The 17,857-nt window shown below is 49.9% G+C and overlaps 1 protein-coding gene across 3 annotated transcripts in view; it reads left to right on the top strand.

Annotated features, from left to right (window-relative positions):
* Prkar1b (protein kinase cAMP-dependent type I regulatory subunit beta) overlaps positions 1-17,857 on the top strand; it is a 115,769-nt gene that overhangs the window by 52,777 nt on the left and 45,135 nt on the right. For all 3 annotated transcript variants that reach the window (XM_029477560.1, XM_029477559.1, XM_021162955.2), the window contains exons 5-6: positions 16,705-16,766; positions 17,421-17,467. In XM_029477560.1, the coding sequence (XP_029333420.1) occupies positions 16,705-16,766; positions 17,421-17,467 (109 nt within the window). The remainder of the gene's footprint in view (positions 1-16,704; positions 16,767-17,420; positions 17,468-17,857) is intronic.

Here is a 17,857-nt window from a genome sequence, read left to right as displayed (position 1 = left end):
CTTGAGTGTATACTAGAGGCCAGAGGTCAACAGCGTGTGTGTCTTAGTTTACTTTCCTGTGGCTGTGACAAAACATCATGCATGGCTAAGGCGACTTTGAGAAGAAAGAGTTTTTCTGGGCTTATGGTTCCAGAGGGATGAGAGCTCACGATAACATCAAGCTGCAACTATGGTGTCAGGAACAGGAAGCTGAGGGCTCACATCCTTGACTGAAAGCACAGAGCAGAGAGAGTGAACTAGAAGTAGACTGGCTGTGGACTCTCCAAGCCTGGCCCCAGGATGTACTTCCTCCTGCAAGACCATGCTTCCTGAACCAGTCCAAATGGCACCACCCACTGGGAGCCAAGCATTCAAATACATGCACTTATGGGGGACATTTATCATTTAAACCATGACAGGGGATCTTTCCCTGTCACCCACCACCTTCGTTTTTGAGTCAGAGTTTCTTCCTGCAGGGAGAGCTCACCCAGTAGTAGACCAGCGTGGCCAGTGAGTCGATGCATACTACCACACCCAGATGATAGGTGGGTGCTAAAGGTTAGAATGAAGGTCGTTTGTGTGTGCTTCGGTTATCATTGACTGAGCTATCTCCTCGTCCCATCTAACAGATCAGAAAACTGAGGTTTGCTCAGATGCCCTGCTAGTTATGCATCAAAGCTGAGGCCAGGCATCTGCTTCTGGGCTGGCCTTGGTGTTCCATGCATCTCCACGGTTGGCTAACAAGGGCTAGTGTTGAGCATCTTTTTGGGATCTGCCTGCTACTGGTTTCTGTCACAGAGCCCTGTGCAACAAGTAGTAGGTCCCACAGAATTCTATTGTTTCACAGTTGGTTCGGAGGAGACATGTGCAATGCCAGAGGGCCTGAGGAGGTCAGGAAAAGGGCTTAGCTTACTGTGCAGGAAGGAGCAAGGGTACATGGGATAGTGGCCTTTGTTTCAAATGGATCCCTTCATTTCAGATGGAAGTTTCACTACTGTCATCTGGAGATCTGGAGCCATATAGAAAGCGAAGTGGTGTTTCCCAAAGTATTCTGCAAGCCTGGGAATCCCCTATTTCTTACCACAGATAAGAATTTCTCCTCAGGCCCGGGGAGATGACTCATCTGGTAAAGTGTTTGCCTCGCAAGCCTGAGGACCTGAGTTCAATCCCCAGAACCCACATGAAAAGCCGGGCATGGTAGAACATGTTTGTAATTTCAAAGCTGGGGAGGCTGATGTCAGAGACTCTGATGTCAGAGACTCTGAGGCCAGCCAGACTAGCCTAATGGAGAATTCCTGGTCAGTCACAGACTGTCTCAAAGTACAAGTTGGAAAGCTTCTAAGGATGAGAGAGTCAAGATGGTCTTTTGGTTTTCATACTCATGCATATCCCTGCATGCATGCACCTGTACACACATGAACATGAACACATGTGAACACACACAAACATTAAAAAAATGCTCCAGAAAATCAGCTTCCAGATACAACTGGAGGGTGGGAGCTCCTGACCTGGTGACACAGGTTGCCACAGAGGACCTGAGCCATGCAGCATGGGCAGGTGCTTCCTGGGAGAGCTGGTCTATCAGGAAGGAGCACTGGGCACAGGAGGAACTTCTGGGAAGAAGACAGCCAGTGGATTTGTCTGGAAGCCAGCCTCTGTGCTGTTGTGCAGCTGGGTGGGTGGTCTCCACAGTTAACAGGAGTTGTCTGTCTGCAGGAAGGTGCTGCTGGCGGGTGTCTGCCAGAACGCAAGGATGTTTAAAGCAATGAGTTTTAATTAGGCAGCCGATACACATGGTGTAGATGTATAAACAGACCCAGCCAGCACCTGCTCCCTCAACATGCCATGTGCACATGAGGGCCACTCCCAAGATGCTATCCTGCGCTCTCTCTTGCCTTCAGCTTTACAGCCCATCTCCACCGTGGCTCCCCACCATGCCACTGAAGCACACGCACACACTTCCCAAGGCTGTGTAAGACTCTGGGAGAGCCAGGAGGGCAACCTGGGTGGTCCCTGCTGTGGGGCTGCGGTGGTGTTATGGCTACAGCAACACTCACGGCTATGATCTCTAGCTTTCCTGTTGCTGTCTTTTCCTCTCTCCTCAGCGGGGTTTGTATGTAAGGCCAAGAGGGACCCTGATTTTTTAGGGCCATGGGCTGGCTTCTGTCCAAGTCCACACAGATCCTGGCACTGGGCTGGCCGGAGTGGTTTTGGACCAGTGGCCACCTGGTTTGGGGTGTAGCCTTTTACTTGTAAAGGGAGCCCTAGGCCAAAGATGAACTATGTGTAGTTTGCAATCCTGGTCCATCTGGACCCACAGGTGTTCCCAGCAAGTGACTGGGAATCAGTCACTGTCCACTGTGTGTAACCAGGAGAGAAAACTGGGTCAATGACTTGTTTCTACCTCCTTTGGACAGTTGTCATGTTGAGTCACCTCCTTCCAGGCAGTGTAGATGTCGCCCTGGACCTATGTGCCAGTGAGTTTATGAGTTGTCTCTGCTCATCTCTCTGAGGTGAGGGAGCCTCTGTCCCAAAGAGCTCCATGCGGTCGCACTTGGGGGCTGGGCCCTGGTTCTTCCACACAAAGCCTTGGCATCAGGCCAGGGGATGGGTGGGAGGCCTCCGGTTTTCTCCAGTCCCAGCCTCACACCATCAGCCTTTACAGTCGGCATGTGCTCACCCAGGCAAGGGGCCAGCCTGACAACAACCAGGTTGGTCTGAGCTTGCTACGGTTCCCTGACACCTGGAGCCTCAGAACCTCATGGCTGTGGGTACAAGCCCTTTTGCTGTCCACAGGCCTCAGTTGCATACTTAACTTGGTGCCCTGTTGATGACCTCAGTGGGCCAAATCTTCATCTGCCACCCACCAAGGCTCTTTGCTTTCTGTGTACTATAGACAGGTCGCTTCTCACAACCAGATTTCCTTAATGGAGTTGTCTCTACTGACAGGGGCCACCCTCACAGAATGGGCCTCCTATGCCAACTATGGCCTCTACTACAGATGGGGATCTGTTGTGTGGTCTGAGTTTCCCACCACTGATTGGACTCTCTTCTATAGACCATGGTCTTTTCTGCTGTCTGGAGTCACCCAGCTGGTTGGTCTTTTGCGTTACTCACCTATTGGGAGCCCAGGTCACCTCCCTATCTGGTCTCCTCGCTTTCAGTAGCACCTGCCAAGGGATGCAGAGAACAGCAAGCTCTCGCCCTGGCCACACGGGTCTCAGATGACCCGGTAGGCAGGTGGATCATCTGTTGACTCTTTCAAGCCCAGGCTGGCACTTTGAAACAGCCTGGGAGCCACTGAGTAGTTTTGCAGCCATAGGAACCAAGCACGTGTCCAGTGCTTCGTGCCAGCCAGCTGTTGCCACAGCTGCAGCTGTATCTTTCCAGCCATGGCACTGGAGCTGGGTCTGGCAGCCATTATGGTCTGGCTGCCGAGGCCCTGTGACAGGGTTGAAGTCTGTAATGTACCTGGAGGCTGTCTCCTACCCTGGTTACTGGTGACAGCCAGAGAGGTCAGCTGGGTTAGGAGCACCATGAGATCTCTGGCATCTCATTAGATGTAGATGTCCCTGCCTGCTGTGACCACAGGGTGACACTTTGCTGCAGCGACTATAATTGTGGTGACCACAGGGCCTGGGGCTTGCAGGCCATCATTTCTCTTGAATTGGTAATGGGTACACTTGTCATGGGCTGCAGAAGGCAAGCAAGCTTCCAGCGCCTTGCTCATGGGAGCTCAGATGAGCCACTGGGGAGTTTGGATGTTTGGATGGTTGTGATGGAGTATGGATCTGTCTGGGAAGGGGGAGGGGGGAGGGGGGTCTTAGTGAGAGGTGGCCAGGACAAGTGTGTCCCTTCAGGAGGACTGTCCTGTTTTATAGCTAAAGATCTGGTACAGAGCCAGAATCAGCTTTGTCCCAGTCATTAGCCAGGTGATAGAGAAGCCAAAGGCACTTGAACCCGCGTTTAGCCTGAGGCGCTGCGGTGTCCGGTGCACTTGGCTGGCACCGGCAGCCCCAGGGTTTACCTTCTCTCTTTTGGCCCGGAATGGCTGCCAACCCCCACCCCCACCCCCCACATCTCCAGGCAGCCTCATCAGAACTCAGCCAGCTGGTTCCTTTCTTTCCTCCAAGACTGATATCCTGGAGGAAAGACTCTTGCGAGGCGACCTCTATCGAGCCCTAGAGGCTGGCTTGCTGGTGGCCTCCCACCTTGCTGACCACGTGGGACCTCCGCCCCCGCGCACCCCCCCCCCCCGCTTGGCTCTGTACGTGGCCTCTTGGTCTGTGGTGAGAGGGAGCAATGAGATTTCCAGCCCCAGCAGGGCTCCAGTGTGTGGGATGCTGGACTCGGTACCTTTGACACTGCCACCGTCTCTGGTGGACCAAATGTTAGATAGAGTCCAGATACTGCTTCTGGGGCTCTCTGAGTCAAGATGCCATATGTGGCTCAAACTACCATTCATAAAACATGGGACCAGTGATGGGGCCCGTGGTGTTTTTGATGAATGAATGAATGAATGAATGAGTGAGTGAATGATGACTGGAAAGGCACGCCCTCTTTGGTTTCTACCATTGTTTTGCTGGTGAGTTTATATGGTGGGAAATATGAGTTCCTGTTCAGGACATTCATCCCACACAGTGCCTGGCACACATCAGGCTCCCTGAACAGATCTCCAGGGTTGGGTATGGGGTGGGTAGGGCTCCCTCTGGTGGTTGAACTTGAATTTCCACCTGCTTTTCCCTTTCCTACCCTGGAGCCTGCAGGGCTGACTTGAGCCAAGGGCTCTACCGCTGAGCCACACCCCAGCCCCTCATTGGGGGATTCTAGGCAGGGGCTCTCCCACTGAGCCACACCCCCAGCCCCTCATTGGGGGATTCTAGGCAGGGGCTCTCCCACTGAGCCACGCCCCCAGCCCCTCACTGGGGGATTCTAGGCAGGGGCTCTACCACTGAGCCACGCCCCCAGCCCCTCACTGGGGGATTCTAGGCAGGGGCTCTACCACTGAGTCACACCCCCAGCCCCTCACTGGGGGACCTGGGTAAGCATGCTACTGTTGCACTGTCTCCTCAGCTCTCTTTTTATTTTGAATTTTGAGATAGACTCTCTAAGTTGCCCAGGGTGACCATAAACTCACTCTGCCTCGGGCTGGCCTGAACTTACAATCCAACTGCTTCCATCTCTTGAGCAGCTTTATAACCAAACCCTTTCTTTCTCGGTTGCTTTGGATTTGGTTTGTTCTTGCCGTCACTACCCAAGGCTACCGACTCCAGGTCTTTTCTATTACACACTGTAGATGTCCTTCCATGTGCAGATTCTCTTGTGCCTCACACACTTGACAAAGTCTTACTTTCGCTGAGTTCAAGGCCATCCTGGTCACAGAGTGAGTTCCAGGACAGCCGGGACTTCCTGGAGAAGTTCTATCTTATCCCCTGTTCCCCAAAAGTTGTCTTTTATTTTTCGTTTGGTTTCTAGTTATTTTCATGTCACCTAGATTCTCTTCCTCCTAGTTTTTTGACTTATTGAGATTCGGTCTCATTTTGTAGCCCAGGATGTCCCAGAAATCACGACATACCCAGGACTAGCTTGGCTCTCACCACAATCTTCCTACTTCAGACTTACAGACGAGCATCACCAGGCCCAGTTTTGGTGCCTCCTCCCTGACCCTGTGCTGTTTAGAAGTGCCAGCACTTCCAGAAGGCTGGGTTTTTCCCAGGCTTCTAATTTCCATTTTACCTCGGCGGTGACCTAACGGTGCCCACGGCATGCTTTGCAGCCCGAGTTTACTCAGGTGTGTTTTATGGCCCGGGATGTGGCCTTGACTGTTTCATGGGAGCTGCCTTCCCCTCTGCTGTGTGAAGATATACTCCATAAATGTCCATTAGCTGATTGGCAGGCAGCACGGCCCTGCTCACCTGTGTCCTCCTCAGCTCCTGGCAGGCCTTAGCTGGTTTTTCCAGTATTATCAACCACCACAGGCACTGCTTGCCTGTATGTCTGTCAGATTTCACTTTGCAGTCCAGTGTGTGTGTGTGTGTGTGTGTGTACATTTATTTGTGTGTGTGCACGCGCAAATAAATGTACACACACACACACACACACGTGCAGAGGCCGAAAGACAACTTCAGATGTTGTTCCTCAGGCTGTCCACCTTGAGTTTTGAGACAGGGTCTCTCAGTGGACTGAAACTCACAAGTAGGTATAGAAGAGCTGGCCAGAGAGTTTCACAGATCTGGCTGTTTCTGCCTCCACCAAACCCAGATTTTTTTTTTTTTTTTTTTAATATTGGAAGATTGATTCTGGGTTTGAACTTAGGCAAAGCATCTCTTTGGAAGGTCGTTGTTGCAGCCAAGACAGGTATCATATTCTGAGTGCATCATGGGAATCTCTCATAATGAAGTCAGAGCCCTCATGAGCCAGTCACCTCTGTGACAAGCTTTTCTAGGCAAACATTGAATCCACACTGTAAATGAGTGTTTTAGGTGATCATGACTACATTAGCACCACGACAGAAGCAAGCTCCCTTGCTCCTGAGGATAAAGATTCCTGGTTTAAAGTTCGTCTTCAGCCTCCTCAATGTGCCTGTGCAAATACAGAAGGTCAGATGGGCTGGGTCATTTGTGGGTATTGTGACCATCCATAGCCAGCATGTAGATTGGTGATTCTGAGTGGAAGCCACATTGATAAAGAAATATATCCACCACCCCCCGCACCTCCTAAAGCCTAGATCCACAGTGGACACTCAGGCCCATGTCTCTTACAACCCCATTAATGCATCTCCACTCTGAATCTTGGAACTTCACAGTCTGGGTGCCAGAGCTGGCCACCTGGCCCGGAACTAGATCCACAGTGGACACTCAGGCCCGTGTCTCTTACAACCCCATTAATGCATCTCCACTCTGAATCTTGGAACTTCACAGTCTGGGTGCCAGAGCTGGCCACCTGGCCCGGAACAATGTGAAGAGATCCAACTGGGCTTATGGGCAGCCTTCCGGGAGCAGGCAGCCTTGCCCCACACCACGGTGCACAAACAGCCAGGGCTGAGTTATTACTGTCTCCACAGAAATATTTGGAACTAGAGTGAGCTCCCACCTAAACAGTGAGAGAACCTAAATACAAGCTGGGATACCACATCTGTCGCCCTGGCCAGCAGCTGAAGGCTACTTGGGCTGGGATGGCCAGTGTAAGACAGACTGACGCCAAGGTGTCCAGCAGTCTGGGTGCTTCCTGTCCACATGGTATTCACTGAAAGTGCAGATAGGAATAGCAGAGAGTCCTTCTTGTTTGGGTCTTTCAGAGTGGTTGCCAAGGAAATGAGACTTCTAGCTGCCCCCTCTCGCCCTCTTCAGCCTCACCATCAGAAACATTAGTGAGAATATGTGAACGAAATTTCTGCACATAGTAGGAGCTTTTGTAAATGGCCTGTCTCCATCTCTCACAGTTCCTGTCTGTTCCTGTGAATTCCACTTTCTGCAAGACAGGCATGGTGCTGCTTAGGTTCTATTCACTGGCTTGAGCCAGGGAGTGAGATCATGCCTTCACTCTGACCCCGCCCCAACCAAGGTTCAAACATTTTTTCTTATCTATTCTGTAGATTGGCATGTCTCAGCCCTTCACTGGGGGGATTCTAGGCAGGGGCTCTACCACTGAGCCATGCCCCAGCCCCTAACTGGGGGATTCTAGGCAGGGGCTCTACCACTGAGCCACACCCTAGCCCCTCACTGGGGGATTCTAGGCAGGGGCTCTACCACTGAGCCAGGTCCCCAGCCCTTCCCTGGGGGATTCTAGGCAGGAGCTCTACCACTGAGCCAGGTCCCCAGCCCCTCACTGGGGGATTCTAGGCAGGGGCTCTACCACTGAGCCAGGTCCCCAACCCCTCACTGGGGGATTCTAGGCAGGAGCTCTATGACTGAATCATCTTTTCAGCACTCTTTTACTTATTTTGAGTCAAAATCTCAGTAATTCACTCCGCTGGCCTTTAACTTACTCTATGGATCTGACAGTCATTGAGCTCACAATCCCCTTGCCTCAGTCTCTCAAATATTTGTGATCATAAGCCTATATCACCAGGCCTGGCTTGGTTTAATTTTTTTTTTCTAATTAAGAATTGTGTTTTTAAGCTGAGTAGTTGTGGCACACACACCTGGTCTATACAGTGAGTTTGAGGAGAGCCAGGGCTATACATAAAAATCTCATCTTGAAAAACCAATTAAAATAAAATATTTTTTCCCTAGGTCTATTTATTTCATGTGTATGAGTGTTTTGCCTGCATGTTTGCATGTGTACCACATGTGTGCCTGGTGCCCACGGAGGTCATAAGAGGGTGTAGTGGTTTGAATGAGATCGACCCCTGTAGGTTTATACCCTTGAATACTTGATCTCCAGTTGGGGGAAATGTTCGAGGAAGGATTAGGAGGACGTGTGTCACTGGGAGTAGACTTTGAGGTCTCATGATAATCTCAGTTAGTGTTCTCTGTCTCTGTCTGTCTGTCTGCCCCCCCCCCCCCCCCCGCTTTGTGCTTATAGATTAAAATGCAAACTCTCTCTACTGCCATGTTTCCCACAATGATGGTCTCAGACTCTAACTCTTTGTAGCCCCCAATAAACTCTTTTAAAAGTGACCTTGATCATGGTGTATTATCATAGCAATAGAAACTAACTAAGCCAGAAGGCATCATATTCCCTGAAACTTGAGTTGTGGATGGCTGTGAACTGTCACGTGGGTTTACGAGCCCAGGTCTTCTGTAAGAGTTATATTAACTTCTGAGCCATCTGTCCAGCCCCCTTATTTTTTTTTTTTATAAAAGATATATTTCAAAGTGATAGCACAAAAATGCTGTGTTCCTAGCTTGGTTTGTTCATTACTATGGAGGGTCCTGGACTTTATCCTCTGTGTCAATGTTACTGCATTTGTCAGAGTTCGGCACTTACAGACTGAATCTCTCTCTCTCTCTCTCTCTCTCTCTCTCTCTCTCTGTGTGTGTGTGTGTGTGTGTGTCTGTGTATCTGTGTGTCTGTCTGTGTGATTTATTAAAATGGCTTACAGGCTGTGGTCCAACTAGACCAACACTGCCTGTCTACCAATGGAAGCCTCCAGAAACCAGTAGTTAGTTGTTCAGTCCATGAGTCTAGATGTCTCAGCTAATCGGCAGTGTACATTAGAATCCTGAAGAAGTAGGCTCTAATGCTAGCTGCCCCTGGAAGCTGCGGCCCAGATTAAAGGTGGATCATCCCACCTCAAAAAAATCCAGATTAAAAGTGGGTCTTCCTGGGCTGGAGAGATGGCTCAGAGGTTAAGGGCACTGACTGCTCTTCCAGAGGTCCTGAGTTCAATTCCCAGCACCCACAAGGTGGCTCACAACCATCTTTGATGGGATCCAATGCTCTCTTCTGGTGTGTCTGAAGACAGCTACATTGTATTCTTGTAAATAAAATAAATAAGCCTTTTTTAAAAGGTGGGTCTTTCAACTTCAAATTATTTAATCAAGAAAAAAAATAACCATCACTCACAGGTGTGCCCAGCTGCTTGGCTTCAGTAAATTACAGATGGAGTGAAGTTGACCATAGCCACGACAGTCATTGTGTTATAAAATTTACAACATTCCCTTTTTCTCTCCAACCTGGAGGAGCCTCTCTTTTGTGTGTGCAGTGCATGTCACATGCATGTGCAGACAGATGTCCACGCCCATGTGGAAGCCAGGGGAGGACATTGGGTGTCCTGCCCTGTTCTTATTTAATTCCCTTCACATAGGATCTCTCAGTGAATCTGGAGCTAGGCTGGCAGCCAGCAAGCGGGAGTGATCCTCCTGTTTCTCGATCACAGTGCTGCTGGTGATTCAAACTCAAGTCTTCATTCTTGCACAGCAAATGCTCTTACCTACTGAGCCATCTCCCTAATGCCCTCAAAGGTCCTTTCAAAGGTCGGACATGCTGTAAGTGTTGATGGATACAGGGCCTAGCCTTCCTGACCCCTGCATCCACTAACCCCAGTCTCACTGGGTACAGTCATGGGTACAGGTCCAAGATGCGCATTGATTGGTTGCTAGGACTTCTCAGATGTGTTGTCATTGGCTCCATAGGCTTTTCTCCTCCCCCTTCCTCCTGGGGATCCTGGTCCTAGGAAGGAGACAAGACTTGTTTGGATAAGTTGCTGGGGTTTGGAAGGTGGTGTTTACCCGGCAGCCTCCCTCCAGCTTGTGGACTGCAGGCTGTTAGGAGAACGCTGATAGGAAGAAGAGATGCTGCAGCTCCTGAGGTTGGAGGGCACAGTGAGTGTTGTGGGCAATGGTTACATTTTGCACCCAAGGTTTAAATAAAATTGCTAGAGGGAATATCTCACAAAATTTGGGCATGACCAGACACATGATCTGTGACCCTTCAGGGAACAGCAGGGCCTGGAGCAAACGCTTAACTCTGTGCGGAATGAATGGCTCACATCCAGCAGAGTGCCTATGAGTGCTGTTCACGTCCACTCTGCCTGCACATCTTCACTCAGAACATTTTCAGACCCCTCATTTTGTTCGTAAGAGGCAAGGTCTGTGTCCAGCACAGGAGGTGGGTGATGGGTGGGACCCTCATAGGACCTGGGACTCCAAATGGCCATCTTCCCTAGACTGGGTCCAAGCCTCTGCACTTGTTCTTGGGTGAATTCTGTGAGGCAGGTGTGAGGTCATTGCAGGTATGGGACACAGTATAGACACTGGAACCTGTTGCCTGGGTTCAGCCTCAGTGGTACCCTTACAATTCTAACCCTTGACTTCCATGTCTGTAAAGTGGTCATCTTGAAGCCCTAGCAGTGAAGTGGGAGACTATTAAGAAGTTTCCCCTTGGCTAGGAGTCCAAGCCTTTCTTTGTTTGTCACCTGAGCTACAGAGCCACACCATTGTGCTTAGGAGTGGCTTTCATCGTTGAATGCCCAGCCCTGGCTAACAGGATCTTTGCCAAGGTTTGCAGACCTGTTTCTTCCTGCCTTGTCTCTCATCAACTTAACACAGTCCTTATGGGGTCCTTACACACTGGCATCCATGTGTGTATGTGTATATATGTATATGTATGTGTGTGCATATGTGTGTGCATATGCTCATGTGTGTGTGTGCGGGAGAGGCTATATGTGTCTGAATTGTCCCTTAAGAGCCTATCATTTGGTTCTTTGAGACAGGCATGGATTCAGCGAGGCTGTCTGGCTAGCCTACCCCAGGGATGCTCCCATGTCTCCATGAAATTACAAGCGGGAGCCAAACATGGGTTCTTGAAAGCACTTTATGATTGAACCTTCTTCCCATTTCCCTGCATCCTTTGCTGTGGTTGGAGGAAGGGCAGTAGAGGCTGGGGCTTTGGAAAGTGTCTGCAGGCAGGGAATTCCTGAGCCCATCCTGACTTGAGCTTGCTTTTTTTCTCTTTCTTTCTTTCTTTCTTTCTTTCTTTCTTTCTTTCTTTCTTTCTTTCTTTCTTTCTTTCTTTCTTTCTTTCTTCTTCCTTCCTTCCTTCCTTCCTTCCTTCCTTCCTTCCTTCCTTTCTTTCTTTCTTTCTTTCTTTCTTTCTTTCTTTCTTTCTTTTTTGATTTTGTTGAGACAGGGTTTCTCTGTATAGCCCTGGAACTCACTTTGTAGACCAGGCTGGCCTCGAACTCAGAAATCTGCCTGCCTCAGTCTCCCAAGTGCTGGGATTAAAGGCATGCGCCACCACTGCCCGGCCATCAATGTGCTTTCTTTCCTTAGCCCCGACTTTCTCTTTGTCCTCCCACTTGTGCATGGTCCATCACCTACCATTCATCTAGCCATCTTCCACCTGTCCACCACCAATCCTGGAACCCATCTGTCTATCTATCTTCCCACTGTCCATTCACCTGTCCACATCATCCATACATCTACCTATCCACCAACTCACTGATAATACTTGCTTACTCTCCATTATTCCTGCCTTGGGTTATCTCTGCCTGCCTGAGCATCCACACAGAAGGCCTGCTACTGCCTTGTGCATCTCTGTTCTCCCTTATATCTGGGTGGAAAGCATCAATCTAGCAACATTCTATTCTTTTTTCCCTATCTTACTCTGTAGTCTATCCATCAACCCATCTGCTCACCAACCCATCCATCTGCTCACCCACCTATCCATCCATTCAACCACTCACTTGTTCATTTATCCAAATGCCTATCTATCTACCCATCCTTCCATTACCTGTCCATACACCTATCCAATCATCTATCCATTCATTCTTTCATCCCTTCACCCATCCACCTGCCTACCTATCCTTTCATCCAGTTGACACCCATTCATCCATCCACCCATCCACCCACCTGTCCCTATTTGTCTGTCCATCCTCTCAATCTCCTTGTCCACTTAGACTGAGAAAGCACCAGAGCTGAGGTGCTGCGGGAGGATGGAATGTTGGTGAGGGGCGATGGCCTAGGTCAAGACTTTCAAAAGGTTTGTGCTCTTAGCCACAGGCCAAGTAAGAGCCTCCAGCTTCCCTAAGTGGAAGTAGAGTTCATTAACACTCCAACTTTGTGAGGACAGGTGTGCATAGGAGCGGAGGAGACCAAAAGGACTCAAGGCAGTGCCAGGCTCTCAGTGCCTATGATGGTGACCTCATGGGCTTGTCTTGCCGGTCTGCCTGACAATTGGGCACCCTAGAGCCCAGCCCAAGCCACTGCTGTATTGTGAGCAGCCAGCATTGTTGAAGGAGAGGGTGGGTTGATCAGGTTTCCAAGTGGGAGGCTGTTTATGATTTCTGCCTGTGGCTTCAGTTGAACCCTCTGGAGGTGACTTCGGGATCAGCGTGGAAAACTGTTTTTCTTCTTATAGGCAGAGGAGGCCAGCACCTTTTAATGCCATTAAGTGGAGAGAGAGAGAGAGAGAGAGAGAGAGAGAGAGAGAGAGAGAGAGAGAAAGGGATTAGGTTTGTCTGGAGTTGGAAGGAGGCAGGAGGAGGGTAGAGCCATGGACCGGGGCTTGTTGAGTCTTCTCAAGGGGTGTCAGGTTACCCAGAAGGAAACCTGGCTTCTAAGCCTCTGTGGTGAGACCCAGCCTGGCTGCTCAGGTGGCATTTTGGGCGTCTCCACGTCCCTAGCTTGTTTCTGCAATGGCTGTGCAGCCGGGCAGTGGAGGGGACATTGGTGTGCTCACAGAGATATGTGGGGTCCTTCAACGAAAGCTGTTTTTCTAACAAGCCTACTTTTGCGTGTGCAAATATCTGTGACTGACGTCGAGAGCCAGACCTCTCAGTTTGGGGACCGTTTTTCCAGAAAACATTTTCAGTCCATTCCCACCTTGGCCAACCCAAGCAGAAGTGCAAGTGGAAGCAAGCCCATACAATAGGGAGATGTGATCATATTTATCTGCCCTCATCTTGAGGAGCTCTGGAATGCTCATTGTGGCCCACTCTGTGTGATTGCATAAACATGGGGATATCTGGAAAGTCCTCGGGGCAGGGAGGGACGCGTGAAAGGAGTCTAGGACCACAAAGTCACCAGAAGCTGGCTGAGCTTGCTCATTTCTGCTCTAGGGGGCAGAGGTGGGAGGGTCGTGATGAGTTCAGGGCTAGCCTGGGCTACAGAAGGAGGCCAAGGAAGAAAAGAAGGTTGCCAGCTTAGTGCATTTCCACCCAGATAAGAGGAAGAAGAGAGATACACAAGACAGTAGCAGGCCTCCTTGGGAATGCTCAGGCAGGGAGTGACAACCCAGGGCAGGCTGGGGTGGCGCTAGCTACACATCAATCTCTTAGGATCAAGAAGGTGGACCTGTATTTTCCAGACCCAATAACATCTCAGAGAAGAGTGTCTAAAGCCAGGGTGGTGAAGCAGGCAGCTTTCAGAGTGGGCAGGCGGGGAGTACACACACACACACACACCACACACCACACACACACACACACACACACCACACACACCACACACACCACACACACACATACACACACACAACCCACACCCAAAACACACAAACACACACACACAAAACACACACACATACACACACACTCCTCCCTTGGGATGGAGAGATGGCTCAATGGGAACATGCTTGTTGGCCAAGTGTGAGGACCTGAGCCCTAACCCCAGAACCCAAGTACAGTACCATGTTGTTGTAATCTCAGTCCCAGAGAGGCAGAGACCGGAAGATACAAAGTTTACTGGCCAGGATCTAGGTTCAGTGAGAGATCTAATCTCAAAAACTAAGGTGGAGTGGGGCTCCGAGGGTAAGACTGCTTGCTGGGTCAGCATGAAGATCTGACTTCGGATCCCTGGCGCCCTCGGAAAAAGCTTGGCCTGGCCACACATATGCCCATATAAGCCCAGGGCTGTAGTGGCAGATATAGGAATCAAGCAGAGAGGGAGAGAACAGCACTCCCGCCATCCTCTGGCCACCACACATGTGCAAAAGTACCTGCACCCACACATACATGTGTGTATATACTGTATAGATCACACCATATACATTTACACATATCAGCTGGAGAGTGATTTAGAAACAGACTCTCACCCTCTGGCCTCCACATGTACCCACAGGCATGTGCATGCACACATAACACGCACTACCATTATGAGCTGAGGGTTATTATTTTAGCATGGGAGGAACCAAAAGGTCGTTTTTTAAAGACCTGCTCTTTCTTGGACCCTTGTTTTGTGGTTTTTGAGGTGATGCAGCCAGGCTGGGATGGTTCCTGCAGATGCTGAAGATACTATGGCCAAGAAGTACCCTTGTCCGAGGACAGACATCCCGAGCTGGCCCGAGATCTGCCCACAGCTCCTTCATGTGACGGCCTTTCCCCTCCCAGCGAGCACAGGAAACTAAAAACCAAGATGTTAGAGTTAAGAGCTCCAGAGAAGCACGTTTGGATAAGAGAGAGAATAGCCCAAGCTTAAAAAAAATAGATGTGGTTAACTATAAGTGAAAATTGGGCTTATTATGAATTACACTTGGGTCTTATTTATCTCCCCTTACCTTCTCTGGTCCCCCTCCCACACCAGCTGATCTTTCCCTCTTCTATTTTGGTGTCTTTTATTTCTTTGGTGACTGATTCGTGTCATAGAACCCTATCCTTACAGAAGCATGGCTGAAGGGTTATCCACAGAAGCATGGGCAACTTACCAGTGGCTATACCACTGAAGAAAATCTCCCCCCAATCAACCAGTAACTGTCTGGAAAGCCTTTGGGAGGGGTGGGGCTTCATGAGCCGCAGCAACTATAAACTATAGCGCCTCAGGAAGGGGGTGGGGCCTCATTAGCCCCTCCCCTAGCAACTATTAACTGCGAATCCTCAGCAAGGGGCGTGGCCTCATGTGTTTTTCCTTTCTCTGTGATGGAATGTCGACCAGGCTGATCTCCCACAGGTCCTGTGAAGAATTATTTATGTGCTCCGAAGGTTGGAACCGGAGCACGGAACAGTCTGGATCTTTTATTTTGTGTTTTCTCCCCAGATGGCTTTGTATATTTTCCAGCCAGAGAGGACTCTTGAGTTCTTCTGAGGCTTGCCTCAATTTACGCTCCGTTTTGAACATTTAGAACAGACAGGGAGGTGCCCCATGCTTCCAGGCATGAACACTGCCTGGCTGGGGGCTCTGTACAGTACCTTAGCCTCTCCAGCAGCGCAGCCTCCTGTCTTGGTGAGCCAGGAGCCCCAGAGACAGGTAGGTCTCTGGTGGCAGATGTTACATTTCAGGAGAATGGGCTGGCATTTTGGACTGTGTTCTAATGACTGTGCTGATGAGATGGCACCTTTGGGACAAATGTGGCCATGTTGCATGTCCTACGATTTCTGGTGACTTTCATAGCCCAGCCCTTCTTAACTCCTTTGGCTTCTGTCCAACAGCCCATTTCACACCTATATTTAGAAGATGAAGCCACCAAGCCTCAGGGTTGGCACAGAGACCACTTTGGGTTCCCCCAGCTTTGTAAACTTTGGGGAGTCCACATGTCTTAGCACATCTCTGTCCTGCAAATCTGGGTACTAACTGATGTCTTATTTCTTTACATTTTTGGAGTACTTGGAAATTAAACCTAGGGCTTCTCACGTGTTAGGCAAGTGCTCTACCATCAAGCGACATCCCCAGTCCTGCTGTCTCATCTCTGTGTCTGGAGTTATGAACACTCCTGTGACTGTAAATATTTTCCTCAAGAAGGGGGAAAAAGCCAGCAAAATCCACACAATCAGGTTTGATGGCCATGTCCCAAACAAATTGTATTTATTGGCATGAGAAGTGCTCATAACCGACTGTGACTTTCCTAACTGGATTGTAAAAACAGTGCCCATAAACTCATTCCTTTCTTGTAAGAAGCCAGGCAGGGCCTGGGATGTTACTCAACTGATAGAGTGCTAGCTTAGCATGCAGAATCTCTGGGTTTAATCTCTTGCACCCCATAAACCCAGTGCTGTGGCTACAACCTCAGCACTGGGGAGGTGGAGGCAGGAAGGTCAGAAGTTAAGGACGTTCTCAGCTGCATAGTTTTGACACACTGTCTCAAGAAAGTAAAATAAACAGACAAAGAAGCCAAACAAGCAGGTTGTGCCTGTTGGCTGTGTGGAGAGTGCCCATGTGGCTGTTCACAGCGCGGCTGGTGAAGGCCTTAATTTCTCTTTTAACTCGGAAGGGATCCTCTCCCTAAGGCCTGCAGACTGGATTCTAAGGGGCTAGGAGGTGGTCAATGGACGGGACTGGGTATATGTTGTGGGAAACAGGTTGACTTGACTGGTGTCTGCTACAGCTCCTATCTGTGCTTGTTTTTCAGTGACATATTTGACGCCATGTTTCCTGTCACTCACATCGGTGGGGAAACAGTCATACAGCAAGGTATGTTTCCTTCTAGATGTTTGTCATCTGTCCTGGCCAACTTAAGAAACTGCCAGAGGTGGTGGGTGTTCCAGAGACTGAGGCAGGAGAATTGTCTTGAGTTCAAGGCCAGTCTGGGCTATAATATGAGACTCTTCACAGAGACTGGGGGTGGGGGCGGGGGGGTGGCGGAGGAGAGGCAGACAGACTTTTGTGAGTTTGAGGCCAGCCTGGTCTACATAGTGAGTTCCAGCCCAGCTAGGGCTACATAGTGAGAGACCCTGTCTCAGAACAAACAAACAGGGGAAGGGGTTAGGCAGGCAGGGAGAGATGGAAGAGAGAAAAGAAAAAGAAGCTAATGAAACACGGCACAACAGCTAACATTAATCTGTCATCCCAGCAATCCAAAAAGCAGGGGATGTGGATTCCGAGTTCAAGACCAACCTGAAGAACTTAATGAGTGAAGAGAGTACTGGGCTTAGAGCCTTTGCCTGGTGTGCAAGAGACCCTGGGATGAGAGGTGGGGCGGTGCTCCATGTCCAGGAATTGGCACCTGGGGCTGGCATTACTTGGTACTGGCTGGCACACGTAGTTACAAGGGTTCTTTGCCAGATAACCAACAGTATCTAACTTGTTTTGTTTCACGTTTTACATCTGTTGTCTCTTCTGTCATAGGGAATGAAGGAGATAATTTCTATGTGATTGACCAAGGAGAAGTAGATGTGAGTATCTATCCATCCATCATGGGTTTTGGACATCAAGTCCTCTTTGCATGCTTGGCTTGAAAACTTCACACAGCTTAGCACCAGGTCTCATAAATGCAAGCTGGGCAGCTTCACTTTCTGAATAGATTCCTAATGTTTATCTGTTTGTTTATGGTGCTAGGGATGGAACTCAGGGCTTTTAGCACTTAGATGGATGTTCTGACATTCAAATGCCTGCCCCTCCCTGAGGGATTCTAGACAGGCACTCTACCACTGAGCCACGCCCCAGCCCCTCACTGGGGGAGTCTAGGCAGGGGCTCTACCACTGAGCCACACCCCCAGCCCCTCACTGGGGGATTCTAGGCAGGAGCTCTACCACTGAGCCACGCCCCCAGCCCCTCACTGGGG

The sequence above is a fragment of the Mus caroli genome, chromosome 5, assembly GCF_900094665.2.
Source record: "Mus caroli chromosome 5, CAROLI_EIJ_v1.1, whole genome shotgun sequence".
Lineage (NCBI taxonomy): Eukaryota > Metazoa > Chordata > Mammalia > Rodentia > Muridae > Mus > Mus caroli.
The sequence above is the reverse complement of the archived record's forward strand: the minus strand, read 5'-3'. Positions and strand labels throughout refer to the sequence as shown.